The 20,475-nt window shown below is 41.9% G+C and overlaps 2 protein-coding genes across 7 annotated transcripts; one reads left to right on the forward strand and one right to left on the reverse strand.

Moving 5' to 3' along the window:
• Window positions 1-572: 572 nt before the first annotated feature.
• On the forward strand, window positions 573-16,377 carry mak (male germ cell-associated kinase). Of its 6 annotated transcripts, none has more exons than XM_055928708.1 (16): window positions 573-884; window positions 2,751-3,067; window positions 4,978-5,032; window positions 5,298-5,419; window positions 5,680-5,759; window positions 6,848-6,980; window positions 7,081-7,252; window positions 7,598-7,765; window positions 8,196-8,471; window positions 10,328-10,533; window positions 10,852-10,991; window positions 11,158-11,295; window positions 11,871-11,945; window positions 12,457-12,576; window positions 12,785-12,871; window positions 15,337-16,377. In XM_055928708.1, exons 2-16 carry the CDS (start codon window positions 2,967-2,969, stop codon window positions 15,495-15,497), a joined length of 2,034 nt encoding a protein of 677 aa, XP_055784683.1. In that variant the 5' UTR covers window positions 573-884; window positions 2,751-2,966; the 3' UTR covers window positions 15,498-16,377. The 6 variants fall into 6 exon arrangements, with proteins under 6 accessions (XP_055784683.1, XP_055784682.1, XP_055784685.1 ...); XM_055928707.1 differs by lacking the exon at window positions 5,680-5,759 and adding an exon at window positions 6,288-6,370; XM_055928710.1 differs by lacking the exons at window positions 5,680-5,759; window positions 12,785-12,871 and adding an exon at window positions 6,288-6,370.
• Window positions 16,378-16,446: 69 nt separating this feature from the next.
• Window positions 16,447-18,357, reverse strand: tmem14ca (transmembrane protein 14Ca). The gene is made up of 5 exons (XM_055928713.1): window positions 18,254-18,357; window positions 17,561-17,633; window positions 17,290-17,391; window positions 16,801-16,888; window positions 16,447-16,683 (listed from the first exon to the last, which is right to left on the reverse strand). Exons 2-5 carry the CDS (start codon window positions 17,631-17,633, stop codon window positions 16,623-16,625), a joined length of 324 nt encoding a protein of 107 aa, XP_055784688.1. The 5' UTR covers window positions 18,254-18,357; the 3' UTR covers window positions 16,447-16,622.
• Between the last annotated feature and the right edge of the window lie 2,118 nt (window positions 18,358-20,475).

The raw sequence follows: 20,475 nt of genomic DNA on the forward strand, positions 1-20,475 counted from the left end.
CGCAAAAGATCACTGACGTCATGATTTGACCTCGTTTTTTCCGACTTCCCAGTTGTCTTGAAAGGACCAATTGACACACTGGGAACTCGGAAGAAAACGAACTCCGACTGGGAAAAAATAGTTTTGAGCGGTCATCCAACTCGGAATTCCAATTCGGAAATTCGGACATCTTTCTAGAGGTCTGACCTGAAGATCACTGACGTCATGATTTTACCTCGTTTTTTCTGCAGAGTTCCAAGTTGTCTTGAATACGCCAATATAAATTAAACAGCCTCTATGCGTGTAATTGTAAAACACCGTGCATGATGAAGCCTACAGAAAATAATACGGCCTTCTATATTCTTTCTGAATATTGGCATTATTAAAAATAATTCAAACGTCGGGAACGAACTACACTTTTGTGCGCAATGGCTGGCAATACTTACCCGAGGGAACTGAAGGCGCAGAGATAAGCCTGCAAGGTTGCCTACGTATCCTGCTCTGCTGGTGACAAAATATGTAAAGAATAATAGCGCCATCTGGTGGCAGCGAGGCTATGGTGAGGACTATTTTTCTGGTATTTGGTTGACTACTTGTGTACTGTGTGCCATGGTTGACAAAAATAGGAAACTAAAAGCTAACGCAAATATAGAAGCCTATGGTTTTGTCCGTCCCTGGTTAGCCTTGGTGGTAGGCCTCGACTCTGAAGACACACTCAGGCACGCGACAATAAGTCCCACAAACCATTGCGTTTCCACCTGACATCGTTGATCTGTGTACGTTGCCAAGGAGAAGCGCCACACACCTTATCGGAACACTAAGGACGCTACTTGCATTTTATCTCAAGAAACTCCAGTGCTATCTACAAGCTCAGAAAACAGTGGGAGGAACAACACCCTAAAATGGTGAGTTCCGAGAAAATATTTAAAAAAGAACGACAGGCAAGAAGAAACGTTTTGGCCAAGAAAGAGGGACAGTTGAGAGGACTGTTATTATGGGCATATGTCAACACATGTCCACACATGACAGAACATGTAACGTTACTGTTGTGTAGGTTAATTCTAAGCCAAAAATAGACCTGTATAATAGGCTATAATAATTAAGAGACAGAAGTTTGTCAAATCTAATATTATTCAAGGCCTAAATATTCTTTAATCATAGAAATGTAAAACACTTGATATCAGCATAGCTTCAATTTAAGGTTAGGTTCTAATATAATTTGAGTTTTATTAATTTGAATTGTAAGGCATCTTGACATATTGGGCCGGTGTCCAATTTTATCATGTAGTTTTTTACCCAGAAAAGACTGTCTCCCAATTCAAAACTCTAATTCCCCTGTGGTTGTTAGGTTATCCTAGCACTTTTGGTATCATAAAACGTGTGCGTATTTCAGCTTCATCATCGACCTTCAGGAGCTTCTTAATGTCATGTGCACTTAATACATTTTTGTAATTCCTCCTAACCCCCTCTCTAACAGATTACAATACTGTGAAAGCTTAGTGGACTCCAGCAATCTGTTACAGAGGCCCTTCCTTGCTCACCATTCCCTGCCTACTTTAGACTGAGGCATATGGTCTTAAGAAAGGGAGTTTTGTTGTAGACTGGAGCAAGTTATTCAATTATAGAGAAGATAGAACATAATACTTTTATTCAGTTTTCTCTGTTTTCAGTTATTTTATGAAGTGATTTTTGGCAGACATTTGTCTACTACAAGAAGAGTGCAAAGCATTTTCAAAATATTATTTTCGTATTTGATGGAGAGCAGTCTCTTTCCTGTCTTGAAATTCAATTGAGTGGACCAGTCTTATTTAATCCTAGAGAATAATCTAATTCCGTGGCCTTGAATCGACTAGCCTAAATACAGACAGTATACACATATAGTGGTATTATTATTTACCCTAGGTGTGCCCATTTTATTGTGCAAATATGGCTGTTTAGAAAGCTGTTGGTGATATGAGTATTCAAATTTCCACTCAACAATGATCACCTATAACTGCATTTGAAATCAGAATTAGCCAAAGAGACCAAATGACTTCGTCAAGTCTGCATTGTCTAATCCAGATAAGAAATCTGCTTTGAGATGTCCGTTTTAGTCTCCTTTATTGAACAAACTCTAGTTTGAGGTAGACTTATAGTATAGCCTCTCTGTCATTTTAGTCTTTTGATAATGGTTTGCTATATTTAGACTATATTGTATCGGCCCCTCAGAATATAACACAAAGCAACTGGGGTCATAGCCTACATGGGCAATGCTGTGTCCCTGTCGTAAGCATGACATGACATGTTTACCTCAAACAAACCTCTGTACTATAGCAGCCAACACTCTGATTACTGTTGCTGTGCCCCTTGAAATCCAATTGCCAGTCATGCAGGGTTGGGAGTTGGGAGCTTGGGATAGAGTGAGTGCTGGTAAGTGAGCATGGTGGTGATGTAATGTCCTATTTATATCCCAGTGGACCTAATCACCGGCAGGCCACGCCTGGCCACGGATGTGTCATGTCCCTGGGTAGTGTGACGACGGCGTCAGCTCAGGCTCAAGCCCTGCTGTCACACACTTAATCCACCTCCTCACCTCTTTCTCAATGAGGAGGAAGAGAGGACGTTCTCTACTTCTTTACTTTCATTTAACAGCCCTTTCATTGAGATATTTAGGACTATACTTTGGGAGCTTCCACTACTGAAGTCCTGTTTTGTTGTTGTTTTATGATTTCCTGTAGGCGACTGGTTACCTTAAAGTTGACAGTATTGTATTTTTTCCTGTGTTGTTGAAGATATGCCAGCATCAGGAAGGAGTGTAACATTTGGCTGACCTCCAGTGTGGCGATCAGGAGAGAGCAATGGCACCGTTCCTGTGTGACCTCTTGTGAATCCCACCCATGAAGAACATCACATATTGACATAGTGAGCGAGAAAGAGAGGACTGGTAGAACTATCATTTAGGAGAGAGAAGCACCCTGCAACTCCCCCAAGCTGATGATTCTGAGACAATGAATCGCTACACGCAGCTGAAGCAGTTGGGAGATGGCACCTATGGCAGTGTGCTGATGGGGAAAAGCAACGAGTCGGGAGAACTGGTGGCCATCAAGAGGTACGTATAGTCCTACACTGGTGGCCATCAACAGGTACGTATAGTCCTACACTGGTGGCCATCAACAGGTACGTATAGTCCTACACTGGTGGCCATCAACAGGTACGTATAGTCCTACACTGGTGGCCATCAACAGGTACGTATAGTCCTACACTGGTGGCCATCAACAGGTACGTATAGTCCTACACTGGTGACCATCAACAGGTACGTATAGTCCTACACTGGTGGCCATCAACAAGTACGTGCGTATAGTACTAATAAACTAGTCAAGGGTCTGGGTGGTTTGTTTACTCACATGGCTTTGTTCTGAGAGGCTAAAGGTGTCAGTATGCTTCAGTTTGGCTTCGGCTAGGCGAAACCGAACGAGTGTGCTCACATACTCCCTTAAAAGACTTTCGCTTGAAAAACAAGAAAAATGCAGCAATAGTACTGTTTGTCAATTTTGAGACGCCATAGCCAGTATACACTTCCTCAAAATAGTCAGAATTAATCTAATATAACTCAAGAAATCTGTCATTCATTTTGACGTTTTTGCAGAGGAGATCTTAGTCGCATAATTTTACATTAAGATGTTTGGTGCAGTATTTCTCAATTAAAAAATGTGCATGAAAACGAGTCGTCTCTTGTTGAAAGAATTGATTGAAGAATCCTTACTGTTGACCTATCACTGACGAAGGGGTGTCGACTTCGGCTACCAACTACGGCCTGCCTCGAGAAAAAATGTTGTGTGCCCGAACAGCTGAAAAAACCCTTACCGAAGTCCAAAACTAACAAAAACGTCATCATAATATATGCACAAACTCTTCCGTACTGTTTCGGGAGGGAAGCATGCAGACGCCTTAAGTGTTCTCCCAAGCAGCCATTTTGAAGCACATAAGTGCACTACCATCCTAAAATACACCTTCATGAGTCATGATGACTGAAACACCTTCATGCCTGGCACAACGTAGTAACAAGGAAGTGTATATTCAGCCGACAGAAAGGGAAGGGTTAAGCATAGGGATCAATATTGGTTAAGTTCAGGATTAATGTTAGGCTTAAGGTTAGGTTTAAGGTAACCACACTTCGGAACCATGCACAATTCTCTGGCTGTATAATGCCTAACTACAAACAAATCCGTCTGAAGTCTCAATTTAAGTTTCCCCATGACTAAGGCAAGCCAGCTTACAACTCTGCCTTTCATCATGGAGGGTAGGTTGAATAATGGATACGGGGAGGGGGGTGAACACTTTGTTACCATGCAAAGTGATAGCCATGGTGACGGTGAAAGGAGTGAAAGTAGTCTGCAGTGTTGTGTTGCCGCGGAGAGAGGCATTGGCGGATGCACGGGAGGAGGAGGAGTGTGATATCTGCAGGTCCCAGTGTCCAGTTACATAATATCAGATGGGAGTGTCAGAATAAAGGTCCTCGACGGATTAGGTTGTACTAGAGTGTCAGTTATACCAGGTGGTGGACCTACTATCTACCAAGCATAGCAACATGTATTAGCTGACACGTAATGGACACCTCCAATGTTAATTGGGAATAAGGTTTCATTTCATGTACAGTACATCTGTAAATGACGCCTCGACGATGCATTAACGCCTGTTTTACAGTCCTGTTTCAGTTAGTGTTTACCTAGCATTTATTGAAAAGATGTGGTCACTATATAGATAGATACATTTTTGGCACTTTTACTTAGAATTAGGCCTAATAATAATATTTTAGGATTACAAATTTAGTAGTGGTGCTTGTATAGATTACAAAGAAACTGAAATGTAACGATTAGGATATTCTTATGTTATATATTAGTGTGGGATTTCTATGTAAATAGTGGGCTCCAGAGTGAATAATAAATATAGGATAGTATGTTCTTGTGTGAAAAAATGGTATTGAAACTGTAAACACCATGTCGTTTGTCTCGTTTACAGAATGAAGAGGAAGTTTTATTCGTGGGAAGAGTGCATGAATCTGAGAGAAGTAAAGGTAAAGATTGGTACACAACACATGATTAACAGAATGTTTTAGGTACATTTCATGTTTCGTACGGGATGGTATCAGCACCAACTGGAAGTGCTTACAATTATCACTAACAACAATGCCATCCGTGTCTTGCTTATTGAATTCAATGATTCAATTTCAGTTTATATTTTATGATGATTATATTCTAGAGAATGTTTGTCACTATATTTAATTTAAAGACATGATCATATTTCATCATCTTGGTCCATCCCATGATGTATTTCCACAGTCCCTGAAGAAGCTGAATCATGCCAACGTTGTGAAGTTAAAGGAAGTCATCAGAGAAAACGACCACCTGTACTTTGTCTTTGAATACATGAAAGAAAATCTCTATCAGCTCATGAAGGACAGGTAAGGGCGACGAAACCCTGAAAATGGTTTAATAGATAATGCTTGTTGGGCAAGTAATTTATTTAAGAGTGGGAAACAACAGGATTGTGTTCATTAGGCACCAAACTGAAGAAAATGGAAAAGGCCGTATTTTCGTTTTCCGTTACAAAACGTTTTAAAATGTTTTTCGTTCCGTGCCCTTATGAATACAACCCAACATTTATTTGAAGTTTCATATAGAGTCTTATCAGTTGACAATTCTATCAATTCTTCATTTGCAGAAATAAATTGTTCCCTGAATCAGCGATCAGAAACATAAGCTTTCAGATATTACAAGGCCTATCATTTATCCATAAACATGGTAGGTCTCCCGCATAAGAACCACTTGACTCTGTCCTCTGACACACCAAGGACAACTGGGGCTACAGAGGTCTCTGCTGTCACGGGCACTCCCATCATTCATAGAGTTGGCTATTGTCTGTAAACACTGACAAATATTTAGCTTTTCACACGCTAGCTAGCTAGCACCTGGCTGGCTGTCACCCTTGGTTAGACCTCTGTTGTCTTGCTGTTTCGGTGAACGGACATGTGGATACCTCACTTGTGCAACCCAGCGTTGAAAAGCACTTTAAACTCTGAGGTAAACAGGTTTCTAGTCCATCTGGCCTGTTAGAGCGTGAGTGACTTGGCAAGAGTTGTTATTTTCTCACACCACGCTAACTCAGTCTGTGCTTGTCCAACACGGCCACGGTTTCTACTAGTCCTATGGGCTGCATGCATCCTGGGGGCTGTCTCCTTATCTCCTCTATTTCTCTCTCTTCTTATTTTGTCTCTTTTCTCCTCCCTCCTTTCTTTTTTCCTCTTGTGTGCCTTTCCTTTGCGCTGCCAGGGAAAATAAGATGTTCACTGAGAATGAAATTAGGAACATCATGTTCCAAGTGCTGTCTGGTATGGCGTTTGTGCACAAGCATGGTAAGATGCTTTGTCCTCCTGCTGCTCTTTTGTCTATTGTTTGCGTGACATTGCTTTTTGTAAATTAGCATACTACTCCATGTCGCAAAACCCCATATGATGAATATTAAAGGGATGGTTCACTCCATTGTCTTGGGATTAAAGGGATGGTTGGTTCAAAGTTAGTCTGATATTTTCCTCAAAAGTGGTCTTAAGTCAAGCAAAATCCTTATTGTATGCTTGTTGTGTGTAGATCCCAGTATATTAGAATCAATCTATAGATCTCAATCCCAAATAAATGTACTGAACTATCAATTTAAAGCCATTTGAATCTATTTTTACTGAATGATTCATGTAAAACTAAAATCCATAACAGTAATCAAGTATGAAATGTGGTCTTCACCTAAACACTCCATGATCAATATAAATATTTAAAACGTCCTTCTGGATGACTTGTGAAGAGGTTGAGCTGAGTGTTCGCCATGACCCCTTGCGTAGGATTCTTCCACCGGGATATGAAACCTGAAAACCTGCTCTGCATGGGCCCAGAGCTAGTCAAGATAGCCGACTTTGGATTGGCCAGAGAGATCCGCTCCCGCCCCCCATACACGGACTACGTGTCCACAAGATGGTGAGGTACCCTCCATAGTCTAGTGGGAACATTTGGTCCCCTCTTATTTTAAACAATGCATAACGAAGTTGAAAGAACGCTGCGCTGTCGTCGTGTCCAGGTATCGCGCCCCAGAGGTGCTGCTCAGGTCGTCCATCTACAGCTCTCCCATAGACATGTGGGCAGTGGGCTGCATCATGGCTGAGCTCTACACACTTAGGCCTCTGTTCCCCGGGAACAGTGAGGTGGACGAGATCTTCAAGATCTGCCAGGTTCTGGGGACAGTCAAGAAGGTAAGAGAGGGAAGAGCAACCAATCCTCTGTCTACAGAGAGACATAGTACTAGTGTGTTATAGTTTAAATGATGGCCTGGTGAAAATGTGTGTGTTGGAAGTAATCCAGTAAACCAGCTATTCATGCTCATTTAAACTGATTAGAATAATACCGTTTTCTATTAACATTTGTGTAATGGAATGTGTTTCTAATCAAAATCTATTAGAATTAGCTCTAATGGGTATGAATAGTTGACATACTGTATTGCTTCCAATATACACAGATATTGTGAAGCATTGAGAGAGTTCATGAAACGTCATACAGTATTATTTCTCTAAATTAACTTTCCTCTCCTGTTCTACCAGTCTGACTGGCCGGAGGGATACCAGCTGGCCTCGGCCATGAACTTCCGCTTCCCTCAGTGTGTGCCCACCCACCTGAAGACCCTCATCCCCAACGCCAGCACAGAGGCCATCGCCCTGATGAAGGACCTGCTCATGTGGGACCCTAAGAAGAGACCCACGGCCGTACAGGTATTCAGTCATCACAGTGCTGTAGCCTGGTCCCAGATCTGTTTCAACTCCTATATGTAACTGATGGGGCATGATAAAAACTCATTCCTCAGCTTGAAATGTCTCTATCCACGCCACCGGATTTCTAGCTTTTTGGTGGCATAGCTGGCTAAGATGTGGTCAAAAGACGGAGGTTCTGAGTTCCAGTGTCTGTGTTAGCTGGTGAGGAAGGAAGAGGTACGGTTAAGCAGCACCGTAATGCCTGTTACATAGTCGTTGGCTAGGTGTGCTGTGAGTCATGCCCTACAAAGAATGATTACCCCAAGAGCCTCATGGGGCTCTTCTGTGTGCTGCTTACCCAATACCTGGTTATGGCTGGTCAACATATTATGTTCCGGAGTCATTAATGATAAGTAATTCATCCTATTCATATCCCCATTCTGTGTTCTAGGCTCTGCGGTACCCTTACTTCCAGGTGGGTCAGGTGTTGGGGCCTCGGCCCGGGAGTGAGATACGCAAGGCCACGGTGAGGACACAATCCCGAGGCTCATCAGAGCCCAAAGGTGAGCTGCAGTCCTCTTCAGGAGACTCTTCTGCCCGGACGTCTCAGGGCAACCACCCCAAAGCTTCCAGCAGACACCACCAGGCCCCCCAACAGCCCCTCCAGCAGACAGACCATCAGATTGACCAGACATCTCCACATGGCCAAGTCACTAACTCCAACACGGTGAGTGGCAGGACTGTGTCCATACAAAGAGATCTGAGGAAACATGGAATAGCTGCTAAACATGTTAAAAACAGTAGAAGTTATATAACATTTGTAACATTATTACACAGTCCCCCCTTGAAATCAAACTCTGAGACGTCTGTGTATCTACTTGGACTTGGACATATACAGTTGAAGTCGGAAGTTTACATACACTTAGGTTGGAGTCATTAAAACTTGTTTTTCAACCACTCCACAAATGTATTGTTAACAAACTATAGTTTTGGCAAGTCGGTTAGGACATCTACTTTGTGCATGATACAAGTCGTTTTGCCAACAATTGTTTACAGACAGATTATTTCACTTATAATTCACTGTATCACAATTCCAGTGGGTCAGAGTTTACATACACTAAGTTGACTGTGCCTTTAAACAGCTTGGAAAAGTCCCGAAATGGCTTTAGAAGCTTCTGATAGGCTAATTGACATCATTTGAGTCAATTGGAGGTGTACCTGTGGATGTATTTCAAGGCCTACCTTCAAACTCAGTGCCTCTTTGCTTGACATCATGGGAAAATCCAAAGAAATCAGCCAAGACCTCAGAAGATAAATTGTAGACCTCCACCACAAGTTTGATTCATCCTTGGAAGCAATTTCCAAATGCCTGAAGGTACCACGTTCATCTGTACAAACAATAGTATGTAAGTATAAACACCATGGGACCATGCAGCCGTCATACCGCTCAGGAAGGAGACGCGTTCTGTCTCCTAGAGATGAACGTACTTTGGTGCGAAAAGTGCAAATCAATCCCAGAACAACAGCAAAGGACCTTGTGAAGATGTTGGCGGAAACAGGTACAAAAGTATCTATATCCACATTAAAACGAGTACTATATCGACATAACCTGAAAGGCCGCTCAGCAAGCAAGAAGCCGCTGCTCCAAAACCGCCATAAAAAAGCCAGACTACGGTTTGCAACTGCACATGGGGACAAAGATTGTACTTTTTAGAGAAATGTCCTCTGGTCTGATGAAACAAAAATAGAACTGTTTGGCCATAATGACCATCGTTATGTTTGGAGGAAAAAGGGGGAGACTTGCAAGCTGAAGAACACCATCCCAACCGTGAAGGACAGGGATGGCAGCATCGTGTTGTGGGGGTGCTTTGCTACAGGAGGGACTGGTGCACTTCACAAAATAGATGGCATCATGAGGTAGGAAAATTATGTGGATATATTGAAGCAACATCTCAAGACATCAGTCAGGAAGTTAAAGCTTGGTCGCAAATGAGTCTTCCAAATGGACAATGACCCCAAGCATACTTCCAAAGTTGTGGCAAAATGGCTTAAGGACAACAAAGTCAAGGTATTGGAGTGGCCATCACAAAGCCCTGACCTCAATCCCATAGAAAATGCGTGGGCAGAACTGAAAAAGCAGGTGCGAGCAAGGAGGCCTAGAAACCTGACTCAGTTACACCAGCTCTGTCAGGAGGAATGGCCCAAAATGCACCTAACTTATCGTGGGAAGCTTGTGGAAGGCTACCCGAAATGTTTGACCCAAGTTAAACAATTTAAAGGCAATGCTACCAAATACTAATTGAGTGCATGTAAACTTGTGACCCACTGGGTATGTGATGAAAGAAATAAAAGCTGAAATAAATCATTCTCTCTTCTATTATTCTGACATTTCACATTCTTAAAATAAAGTGGCGTTTCTAACTGACCGAAGACGGGGCATTTTTACTAGGATTAAATGTCAGGAATTGTGTGAAACTGAGTGAAAAACTGAGTTTAAATGTATTTGGCTAAGGTGTATGTAAACTTCAGACTTCAACTGTAACTGAATGACTCATGACCTATGAAATGTATTGCATTTGGCAGAAGCCATCTGTCGTGGTGGGGACTGGGAGTGAGAACAGTGCAGCGGTGGGTCTGAAGAGCGGGCGGAGGCGTTGGGGCCAGACAGTGATAAAGGCAACAGAGAGCTGGGATGAGTCAGAACCTTCTGAGACCTCCGTGTCCCACTCCAAGAAACCCAGCCTGGGATCAGAGGAGGAGAAGGGCCCAAAGGACCATAGTAATCCACAGTAAGATCAATGATTATATTACAGCAGGGGACCATTTCCCCTTCCTCCCTGCATAGACTTCTCCTTGTATTGATTTACCTGTAACCTTATGTTTACATTTCATGTATTATGGCACAAACCAATTCCCTTTCTGGGACAACCGTTATACTATTTGTGCAAACGATGAGAAACAAAAGTGGCCTTTACAGTTAGCTACCCTATTATAGGTTGATTTACCTGTAGGAGGTTCATATTCAATCTAACTGAAATATTCATTGGCTGAGATGAATCGTCTGAGTTGTTCCTACTGTTTGATTTTCTGCCTTTCTTATATATCAGATCTAAAGAGCAAAAACCGATATACTCGTTCAGCACTGTTACTAAGTTACCAAGCAATATTAAGAAGGGCCAAATGGACTCCTGTCTCCCGGGCTCCTCAGCAAGACAACATTACCTTAGTCAATCAAGATATCTGCCTGGTAAGACCATCTGAAAATTTGCTTATTTGTTTGTTTGTTTTAAACAAGAAGAATGTGAGAAAAGCAAGTCGTTTTTAGGACGTATATTTTCTCATGTATCAACTGGTTCCTCTTATGTCGGTTTCAGCTATCCACATTTTCAGACCCAGCTCTTCTTTCCTTTCAGGGTTGATCGGCAAGAACTCTGTAGACAAGGAGCCCGGTGGGCCGACACTTCGAGATCTGTGGGACAACACCACCAATGTCAACGGTAAACCCCTCGGCCCCATTGGAGCTGGTTTGTCCGTCACCAGAGTCAACGCAGGTAACCCTTTGTCGCTTTATATTACACGCTTGCCCTCCTACTCTTATGCCCCCATATCACAAAGGGCCTAAACGTCATATGCTTTAGTTCCACAATGCTCATTTCCTGATTCGCCCTGATCTTTTAGTGTTGGCTCGGCACAAAAAAGGCAACTGTTTGCAGTATGCTACTGTGCTTAAGCGTCTGGGCCACTTTGGAGACGGGAGCCTCCATTATTCATTTGTCATGTAGACAGACACACAATATGTGCCTCTGTGCTCTCCCTCTGCCCCCCACTTTCCTTATTCATGAGATTAGAGGACTATTAAGACAGTTGCTTAGGATCAAGTGTCTCCAAGCCCACCCTCCCACCCTGCATCTTGAGTTTATGGACTGGATGGCCCAATTTCTCGCAGAAATCTACAGCAGCCTTCCTCATCTTCCTCTCCATTTCTGACTTATATTTCACTGTGCTTCTCTAATGACTCGATAAATTGTTGCTTCATTTCACCAATTTCTCTCCTTTCCGCTCTCTCTTTTCCCTCTGCTTGCATGTGTGTATCGTCTTATCCCCCTGTCTTTAACTGTGGGAGCAGAAGACACTGATAACCCTTCTGATAAATCTACGGATAAATCTGTTCTAAAAGAAAGAATATCTGATTCAGCTAAAGGTACTTTAATTGTAAAGACTTTTAGAGTTGAATGTTCATGGATTCCTGCTGTTGACCTCTGCTGACCTCTAGCTAAGATCTATAGTAAAATTAATTGAAGTGGTTTATTATTAAGTATAATCAATTTTCATAAACATTTAGTAACATGTTGTTACGTATCTGTTTTATGGTGGCTATACTAAAGTGAAATAAGTGTTTCTGCTTATGCAACCATTTTCCTAATACTGTGGGTGTGGGTTAACATGTTGATGAGCCCAGCCAATTATGACACAGCAGGAGAGAGAGCCCAAACACACACTGCTACACGAGAACCACGCTCCAGATTACTAAATAGATTAAGGTTGCTGGAACCATGGTCATTTTTATGACCAAACTCTAAATAACAAATGAACTGCTGCTAAAGATGTACAAGTGAAGCGTTATTTGTTATGAATAGAGTTTGTCTGTATTAAATCATTGTGATGAATAACATTTGTCTACATTTAAATCAATGAGTTTTTTTGTCTTTCAGGAAACTTTGTCAGTACAAAGTACAATCTGTCTGGAGGTTATGTTCCCTCCTTTCAGAAGAAAGAGGTCGGCTCTGTGGGTCAAAGGATCCAGCTTGCTCCTCTTGCCGGCCAGCACACAAGTAAGATCCTATAGTTACCATTTTAATTGTCATAAAAATGCTCTGGTCTTTGGACTAGATGGCACAGCAGTCAGCAGACACAGATGAGGCCACTTGGAAGGGATTGATACCATTACATGCTTTCTCTCTTTCTGCCATTTCATCATTCTTTACTCTTTTTCTATCCATTTGTTTTTGCATTAAACTCATCTCTTGCTGTCCCTCTCAGTTGATCTTGCTACTCCTGATAACAAAAATGTCAAACCAAAACCTTCAAAGACAAAGTCCACCTCGCCCATGAGTGAAAACACTGAAGGTAATGCAGTGTTTCAGTCCCAGGCTAATAATATCAAATACGCCACTTAGCAGAGGCTTTTATCCGGAGCAAATTATACTACAATGAGTGCATGCAGTTTGTGTGTGTATGCGATCCCTCTGGGAATTGAACCCACTACCTTGGTGTTGTTACCACCATGCTCTTAATACGGACCCACACAGGTACTGATGTAGGTGCCATTTGAAGTCTATTTATTTTAGCAATCCTTTGTTCGTCAATAGCCTGCCCTTAAACCTAATAAGAAGCCTGTGATTCTTTGTTAGGCCACAGTTGGAAAGGGAGCCCAAATACACACCGTGAACCGGGGATCTGCATTGCTATAGATCTGAAGCACTTAATCAACATTTACATTAATCTACATTACATTAACTAGAGCCATTTTGATGCATTGTTATGAGCACTTATTGGGCTCAGTCAAAGTGACCAGATGGTCTCCCAGGGATATCTGTCTCAAGTAGACAAGGGAGGCGGTTACATTGAGGCTGGTGTAGACACGCTATATCCCTGTCCAGAAACACCCCCTCATACCAGTAGACACTATATCCCTGTCTAGTAACAACCCCCCTCATACCAGTAGACACTATATCCCTGTCTAGAAACACCCCCTCATACCAGTAGACACTATATCCCTGTCAAGTAACAACCCCCCTCATACCAGTAGACACTATATCCCTGTCCAGTAACAACCCCCCTCATACCAGTAGACACTATATCCCTGTCTAGAAACAAACCCCTCATACCAGTAGACACTATATCCCTGTCTAGTAACAACCCCCTCATACCAGTAGACACTATATCCCTGTCTAGAAACAACCCCCTCATACCAGTAGACACTATATCCCTGTCTAGAAACAACCCCCCTCATACCAGTAACAACCCCCTCATACCAGTAGACACTATATCCCTGTCTAGAAACAACCCCCCTCATACCAATAGACACTATATCCCTGTCTAGAAACAACCCCCCTCATACCAGTAGACACTATATCCCTGTCTAGTAACAACCCCCCTCATACCAGTAGACACTATATCCCTGTCTAGTAACAACCCCCCTCATGCCAGTAGACACTATATCCCTGTCTAGAAACAACCCCCCTTATACCAGTAGACACTATATCCCTGTCTAGAAACAACCCCCTCATACCAGTAGACACTATATCCCTGTCCAGTAACAACCCCCCTTATACCAGTAGACACTATATCCCTGTCTAGTAACAACCCCCTCATACCAGTAGACACTATATCCCTGTCTAGAAACAACCCCCTCATACCAGTAGACACTATATCCCTGTCTAGTAACAACCCCCCTTATACCAGTAGACACTATATCCCTGTCTAGTAACAACCCCCCTCATACCAGTAGACACTATATCCCTGTCTAGAAACAACCCCCTCATACCAGTAGACACTATATCCCTGTCTAGAAACAACCCCCCTTATACCAGTAGACACTATATCCCTGTCCAGTAACAACCCCCTCATACCAGTAGACACTATATCCCTGTCCAGTAACAACCCCCTCATACCAGTAACAACCTCCCTCATACCAGTAACAACCCCCTCATACCAGTAGACACTATATCCCTGTCTAGAAACAACCCCCCTCATACCAGTAACAACCCTCCTCATACCAGTAGACACTATATCCCTGTCTAGAAACAACCCCCCTCATACCAGTAGACACTATATCCCTGTCTAGTAACAACCCCCTCATAACAGTAGACACTATATCCCTGTCTAGAAACAACCCCCTCATACCAGTAGACACTATATCCCTGTCTAGAAACAACCCCCCTTATACCAGTAGACACTATATCCCTGTCTAGTAACAACCCCCCTTATACCAGTAGACACTATATCCCTGTCTAGAAACAACCCCCTCATACCAGTAGACACTATATCCCTGTCTAGTAACAACCCCCCTTATACCAGTAGACACTATATCCCTGTCTAGTAACAACCCCCCTCATACCAGTAGACACTATATCCCTGTCTAGTAACAACCCCCCTCATATCAGTAGACACTATATCCCTGTCTAGTAACAACCCCCCCTTATACCAGTAGACAGTATATCCCTGTCTAGTAACAACCCCCCTCATACCAGTAGACACTATATCCCTGTCTAGAAACAACCCCCTCATATCAGTAGACACTATATCCCTGTCCAGTAACAACCCCCTCATACCAGGGCACTTGCCTAGATCTGAAAGGATTGGACAGGTATAAAAATATATTTGTTGCTCCACCTTGCCAACTGATAAGTTGCGTAGAATATTGCATATACCTGCACAATACTCTGATCTACACACATGCCTATTTGGGTGGTAGGGGTGTTGTTTCAGGATTGTACCTTGGTGTCTGTTAATAGAGGGAGTCCTGTAAATATGGACTAGTAAATTCAGCACATGGAGGTATCACTTACTCAGATCTTTTTTCTTTTCAGATTATGATGGCTGGAAAAGAAGGGCGGACAAGCCTCAAATGAAAGGCCAGGACTACTCTGCCCTGGGGAAAACCTCTGGCAACCTTCTGACTAGAGGTCCACCTGTACAGCCAGTCCATGGGAGGGTAGACTGGGCATCCAAGTACGGAGGCAATCGGTAGTGCATCAAGAGATGCTATTAAACCAACTCACAGGTTTAGCCAGTCTTTGCACTGAGAAGGAAAACCTTTTGTAGCTCTGCTCTGAATTTTACTACCCTCAGTGAATGTACTTCTGAAAGAACTCCAATACATTATTAGAATTAAGTAACACATGTACTGGGATGTTCAAAGAGATATATACATGTTTGTTTTATACTGGCATCATTGGGTAATGTATGAAGGCAAGACATACTCCAGGAGGCTTGATCCCTGTAACTTCAACAGAAGACCTGGCGCCATCTATTGCAGTGTTTTCCAACTCCAGTCCTTCAGTACCCTCAACAGTACATACTGTTGTTGTAGCCCCGACAAAAATACCTGATTCAACTTGTCAAGGGCTTGATGATTAGTTGACAAGTAGAATCAGGTGTGCTAGTCTTGTGCCACAACATATGTACTTGAGGAGCAGAGTTGGGAAACACTGATCTACTGTATGGTAATTGATGATAGACTGGCTGATAGGGCTGCTCTAAAGTATCCCTCAAAGATAACCATGTCCTGATGCCTGTTGTCTGGATTGAGTCTGATGCCGAAACATGACATTCGTCTTACAATCGGTTTTATGATACGATTAGAACCAATAATGGTGGATTTTGTATTTTAGATTTTTATAATGTAGTTATATTCCGTTTATTTTTTAACTTGTTTACATTACTCAAATGAAATTATATACGGAAAGGTTTCCTAAAACTTATTGTAAAAGTTTATCACTCATTGTAATCTCTTGAATAGCCACTTACTGTATCAGTGGCTAAAGAAGTGTTGACTTCCGTTATTATGACAATCCACGCTTAAGATGCAGCTATTAAACACTGGCCATTTTTTAAAACCTTTTACACAACTTCACGGTTCATTCATCTCTCGTAACATGTAATGACAATCTGTGTAACAATATGAACAAAAACGCATGCCATCCTTGTCATTTTATAAACAAGATATTATAATCAGTGTTCAATTATACATTTTTACAAAATAACATCCACATATGACTGATGACCGGTTGTTCCTGAATAATACAAGACAATGGAAAAGAAAGAGAGGATAATGATTTTTACATCAGTGTCTGAAAGTGTTCAAATCAGTGTATTATGACTCCTGGGGCTTCTGCAGCAGCATTCCAACACCGAGGTTTCCCACCATAAGGATACTAGACAAAGTAGAGAAAATAACACGTTAAGTACTGTAAGATCATGTACTGTATCATCTACATGCATACCTATGACCTACTCCTGAAACAAAGTAAGGAGTTGGTCATCTCAGCTACCTTGCTGCTGCCATCATTCCAGCAGGCATCATCTTCCTGGAGCCGTAGAATCTCTTTCCCATCACACCTGCCAGGGCTCCTGATGTGACTGTGATACAGGGGGGAAATGACTCTCAGTACAGTATAGTAGACCTATTGTAGACCTACTCAATAGGGGACCATCATGCTCTCCCAGACGCTTGGCTGGTGCGTAAAACCCGCAAATGCAGACAAACAAAAGGTGTAATGGGTCCACACTCAAAGATGTTGCACGTCTGTGTATGCTATCCCTGACGTAGTGAAAATTACAATTGAAAAGTGAAGTAAGCTTTAGGTAACATCTTTTTGAGTGCGGACCCATTACATCTTTTGTCTATTGTAAACCTAATCATCATGAGTATCTAGAAGTTGGTTAGCGGTGATCAAAAGAGGTCTGAGCGATGGGAGGCCTGTTGCAAGCATGCTTTCACATTCATAAAACAGTAGGGGCCAACACCTAAGTTCACCAACCTAGTGACACCCAAATATTTTTGGGATCTTGTGATATCTGGTAGGCACCAACCCCAGCTAGGCCCCCAAATAGAAGACCTGCTGCCAAAGAGGGGACACTGCCTGGAGACACAAAAAGAAGTTCAGGGTGAGTGGTAACTTGGTTACTAGTTCATTATCAAGTATGGGCAAGCACACGAGTAGAAATATGATAGAATGCATTAAACTCACCTGTAAATGGCTGCATAACTATATAATTGAGTAAACCCGGACGGCACAATAATAAACTTACCTGCTTTGACATAGCCCATCGCTCCCCCGGATGCAATGAGGGCTGCATACCCATATCCAACCCAATCAGTCATCTAGATTAGAACACATAACGAAGTAATGAGGGAGAACGTTACTATCGCCATTCCCCACACACCCACTGCAGAACAATTGGCAATGGGCACGTGCCGACGATACAAATGTAGCAAATTAGTAATAGAAGATTAAACGATCATTCCGTTGCGCTGTGCATGTCATTTCTTTTTACATAGTTGCAAAACACATAACAAAGTACTGTACATAGTATGAATGTTGTAAAAAAAAAAAAACATGGGCAAATAAATGGTATCTGCAGCTAAACTGTTCTTCCATTCAATAGCCTATCCTAGTTTAGCTGAATTCATCAGGGGAACACCGTGGTTCATTTCCCCAACGTTACTACAATGTTTCCCATTTCAACATTGATCACATATTTGACTTTCTTCGGTACATTTTGTGGGTCGGTTGGGTAACTAGTAGGCTAAGCCAGTCCCACAAGAGTAAGTCAGAGCAACAGCCTAGCATCAATGTTATGAGAGCAGTGCACCACAGTAGCCTACATGCATACTAGAATTCTCGACTAGCATGTATGTTTCCTACCAATATAAATTTATATGCAGATACATTGTCAAACTTTGGAAACATTTGGATACTAAAACACTCGTTTGTGTACAACCTTGCTGCTTTCGATACGTCCTTTACCGCTGCTTCGTAGTGACAACCGAGCCACCAATGATGGCGCACACACAACGTAAATCGTAGCAATGACGCGTTGTCAAATAACTGATGGGAAGTGAAGTTTTTCTCAACATGGTAGCCAGTATACCGTCAGCTGTCTGGCACACAACTAGAACTCGTATCCCATTTACCCAAACCCAAAACGTTTTAAAATTGACAACATAGAGCATGATAGAGGCCTCTGGTTGCCAAAAGGCCAATTTAGCATGGGCAGCGCCATTGAGGGCATCCACCATGCTTCCGCCATTTTAAAGTAGTCAACTGGGTGAAGATTCCCGTGGGTTGTAGCCTCAATGGAGCTGCCCATGCTGTCACAGCCGCTATAATGGCACAGATATAAAGATGATGCTGTGTTCACGTGCTAGTCGGAACTAGGAAACGCTGAAATTTACGACTTGTAAACTGGTTGTTGTAATACACATGCAACGTTCAACCAGATAGCAAGTCGAACATTTCTGAGTCCCTACTAGCATGTGAACGTAGCATAAGACCTCTTCTATATCTAAGACCGACACCCTTTCAAATGGGAGCGTTTGAGTTGTAAGGCTAAAGCAACCGATGGTAGATGAATGTGGAGGAGTGAAGTCGGGGGAGGTTTTCCAACAGCAAGGCTCAGATCCAACATGGCAGTGTTGCCATTGTTGATAAAAGTTTTTCTTTATAATGTCGAAATAAACATGTCTCCAACCCCCATATCACACACTCACAAACTGAAATCATACAATATGTGTGCACATTGTACAATCAATTAGTGAGAGAGCCTCAAACATCACATCAATTTATATGTATCCACTGTATACGTGATTCACAGAAAAGTTGGTTCATGTTTCAATCATGTCTTTGGTCACGTTCGTGTGAGTTAAAAATACAATAAAAATGATTTGTTGACAATAAAGCCTCCCACAATGCAGGCAATGGCTGCAGGATGACATTGAAGAGCAACTGCAGAAACTTGCAGTAGATGCAAATCGGACAAATTTTATCCCCATAAAGCAACACACTTTGAAAGGTGGTGACTGACCAGGGCCGGATTACCGAAGGGGCACACAGTGTTCCCAGATAGCATATGACAGCAAAATTTGTAGAATTGCAGGAAATTTGCTTTAAAACTGCAAAATTGTCTCTCAACCTCATGGGAAAATATGTAGAATAGCAGGAAATTTTCTTTGAAATTGCTAAATGTTTTCTCAGCCTATTGGCAAAATATGAACAAAAGCAATAGATGAACTATAAAACCGCAACAACAAAAAATACCTGCCCCATGGCAAAAAGTGTAGAATTGCGGAAATGTTCTTTAAAACTGCAACATTTTCTCTTAGCCTTATGACAAAATGTGTAGAATAGCATTTTAAAACTGCACATTTCTCTCTCTTCACTATGAGTGGGCGCCAAATGCAGTAGTCCGACCATTTCATCGACTTGACAAAAGTGATCTGCCGGAATGCGCCCAATAGCATTAAAGTCACACGAGCTCTGTTAAAAGTCTACAATGAATTGTGAACCCCTATAATGAAAGGACTGTAATTAATTGATGAAAAACAACTGATAGTAGATATATATGTGGGACCTTATTTTCAGTGTATGTATTGTGACACATTAGGCCTACCACTTGTATTTAACAATGCTATGTAATGAATGTATTACTTTTCATAAATATAGGCCTAATACTGACAAGAGTATCCTCAGTCAGAGATTCGCCTAATATGAGTTGAATTTGAGTGTTTGTAAGGTGTTTTAGATTGACATATTTTCAGAATGGAGCACTATAGCCAACTAGGTCTTCTGCCAAAACAGAATTGGTCTATCAAGTACCTAAGTGAAATATGTAATAACTGTCCAGGTGAATTGACTACATTTTAGTTTGGGAGCGATATAGTCCCTTTAAATTGTATAATTTCAGCCACAAGATGGCGCCAGAGGATCAATTAAGATTTATGCCTGTTGACGTCTGTGTCCAGATTGGGCCAAATCTGAGATGATTATCATTATGAAGGATTTTAGGTTGAGATCAAAGGGTTAATTTGAAAGAAGAATATGTGTTCGATTCCAGTATAACGCATAAATCACTCTTATAGGTTATTGATATAACATAAAGTCATTTTTGGCATATAGATTTTTTTTTTTTTTTTAATTGTCCTTGCAGTGATATGCAAACTCATG

This window comes from Salvelinus fontinalis, chromosome 7 (assembly GCF_029448725.1).
Source record: "Salvelinus fontinalis isolate EN_2023a chromosome 7, ASM2944872v1, whole genome shotgun sequence".
Taxonomy (NCBI): Eukaryota; Metazoa; Chordata; class Actinopteri; order Salmoniformes; family Salmonidae; genus Salvelinus; species Salvelinus fontinalis.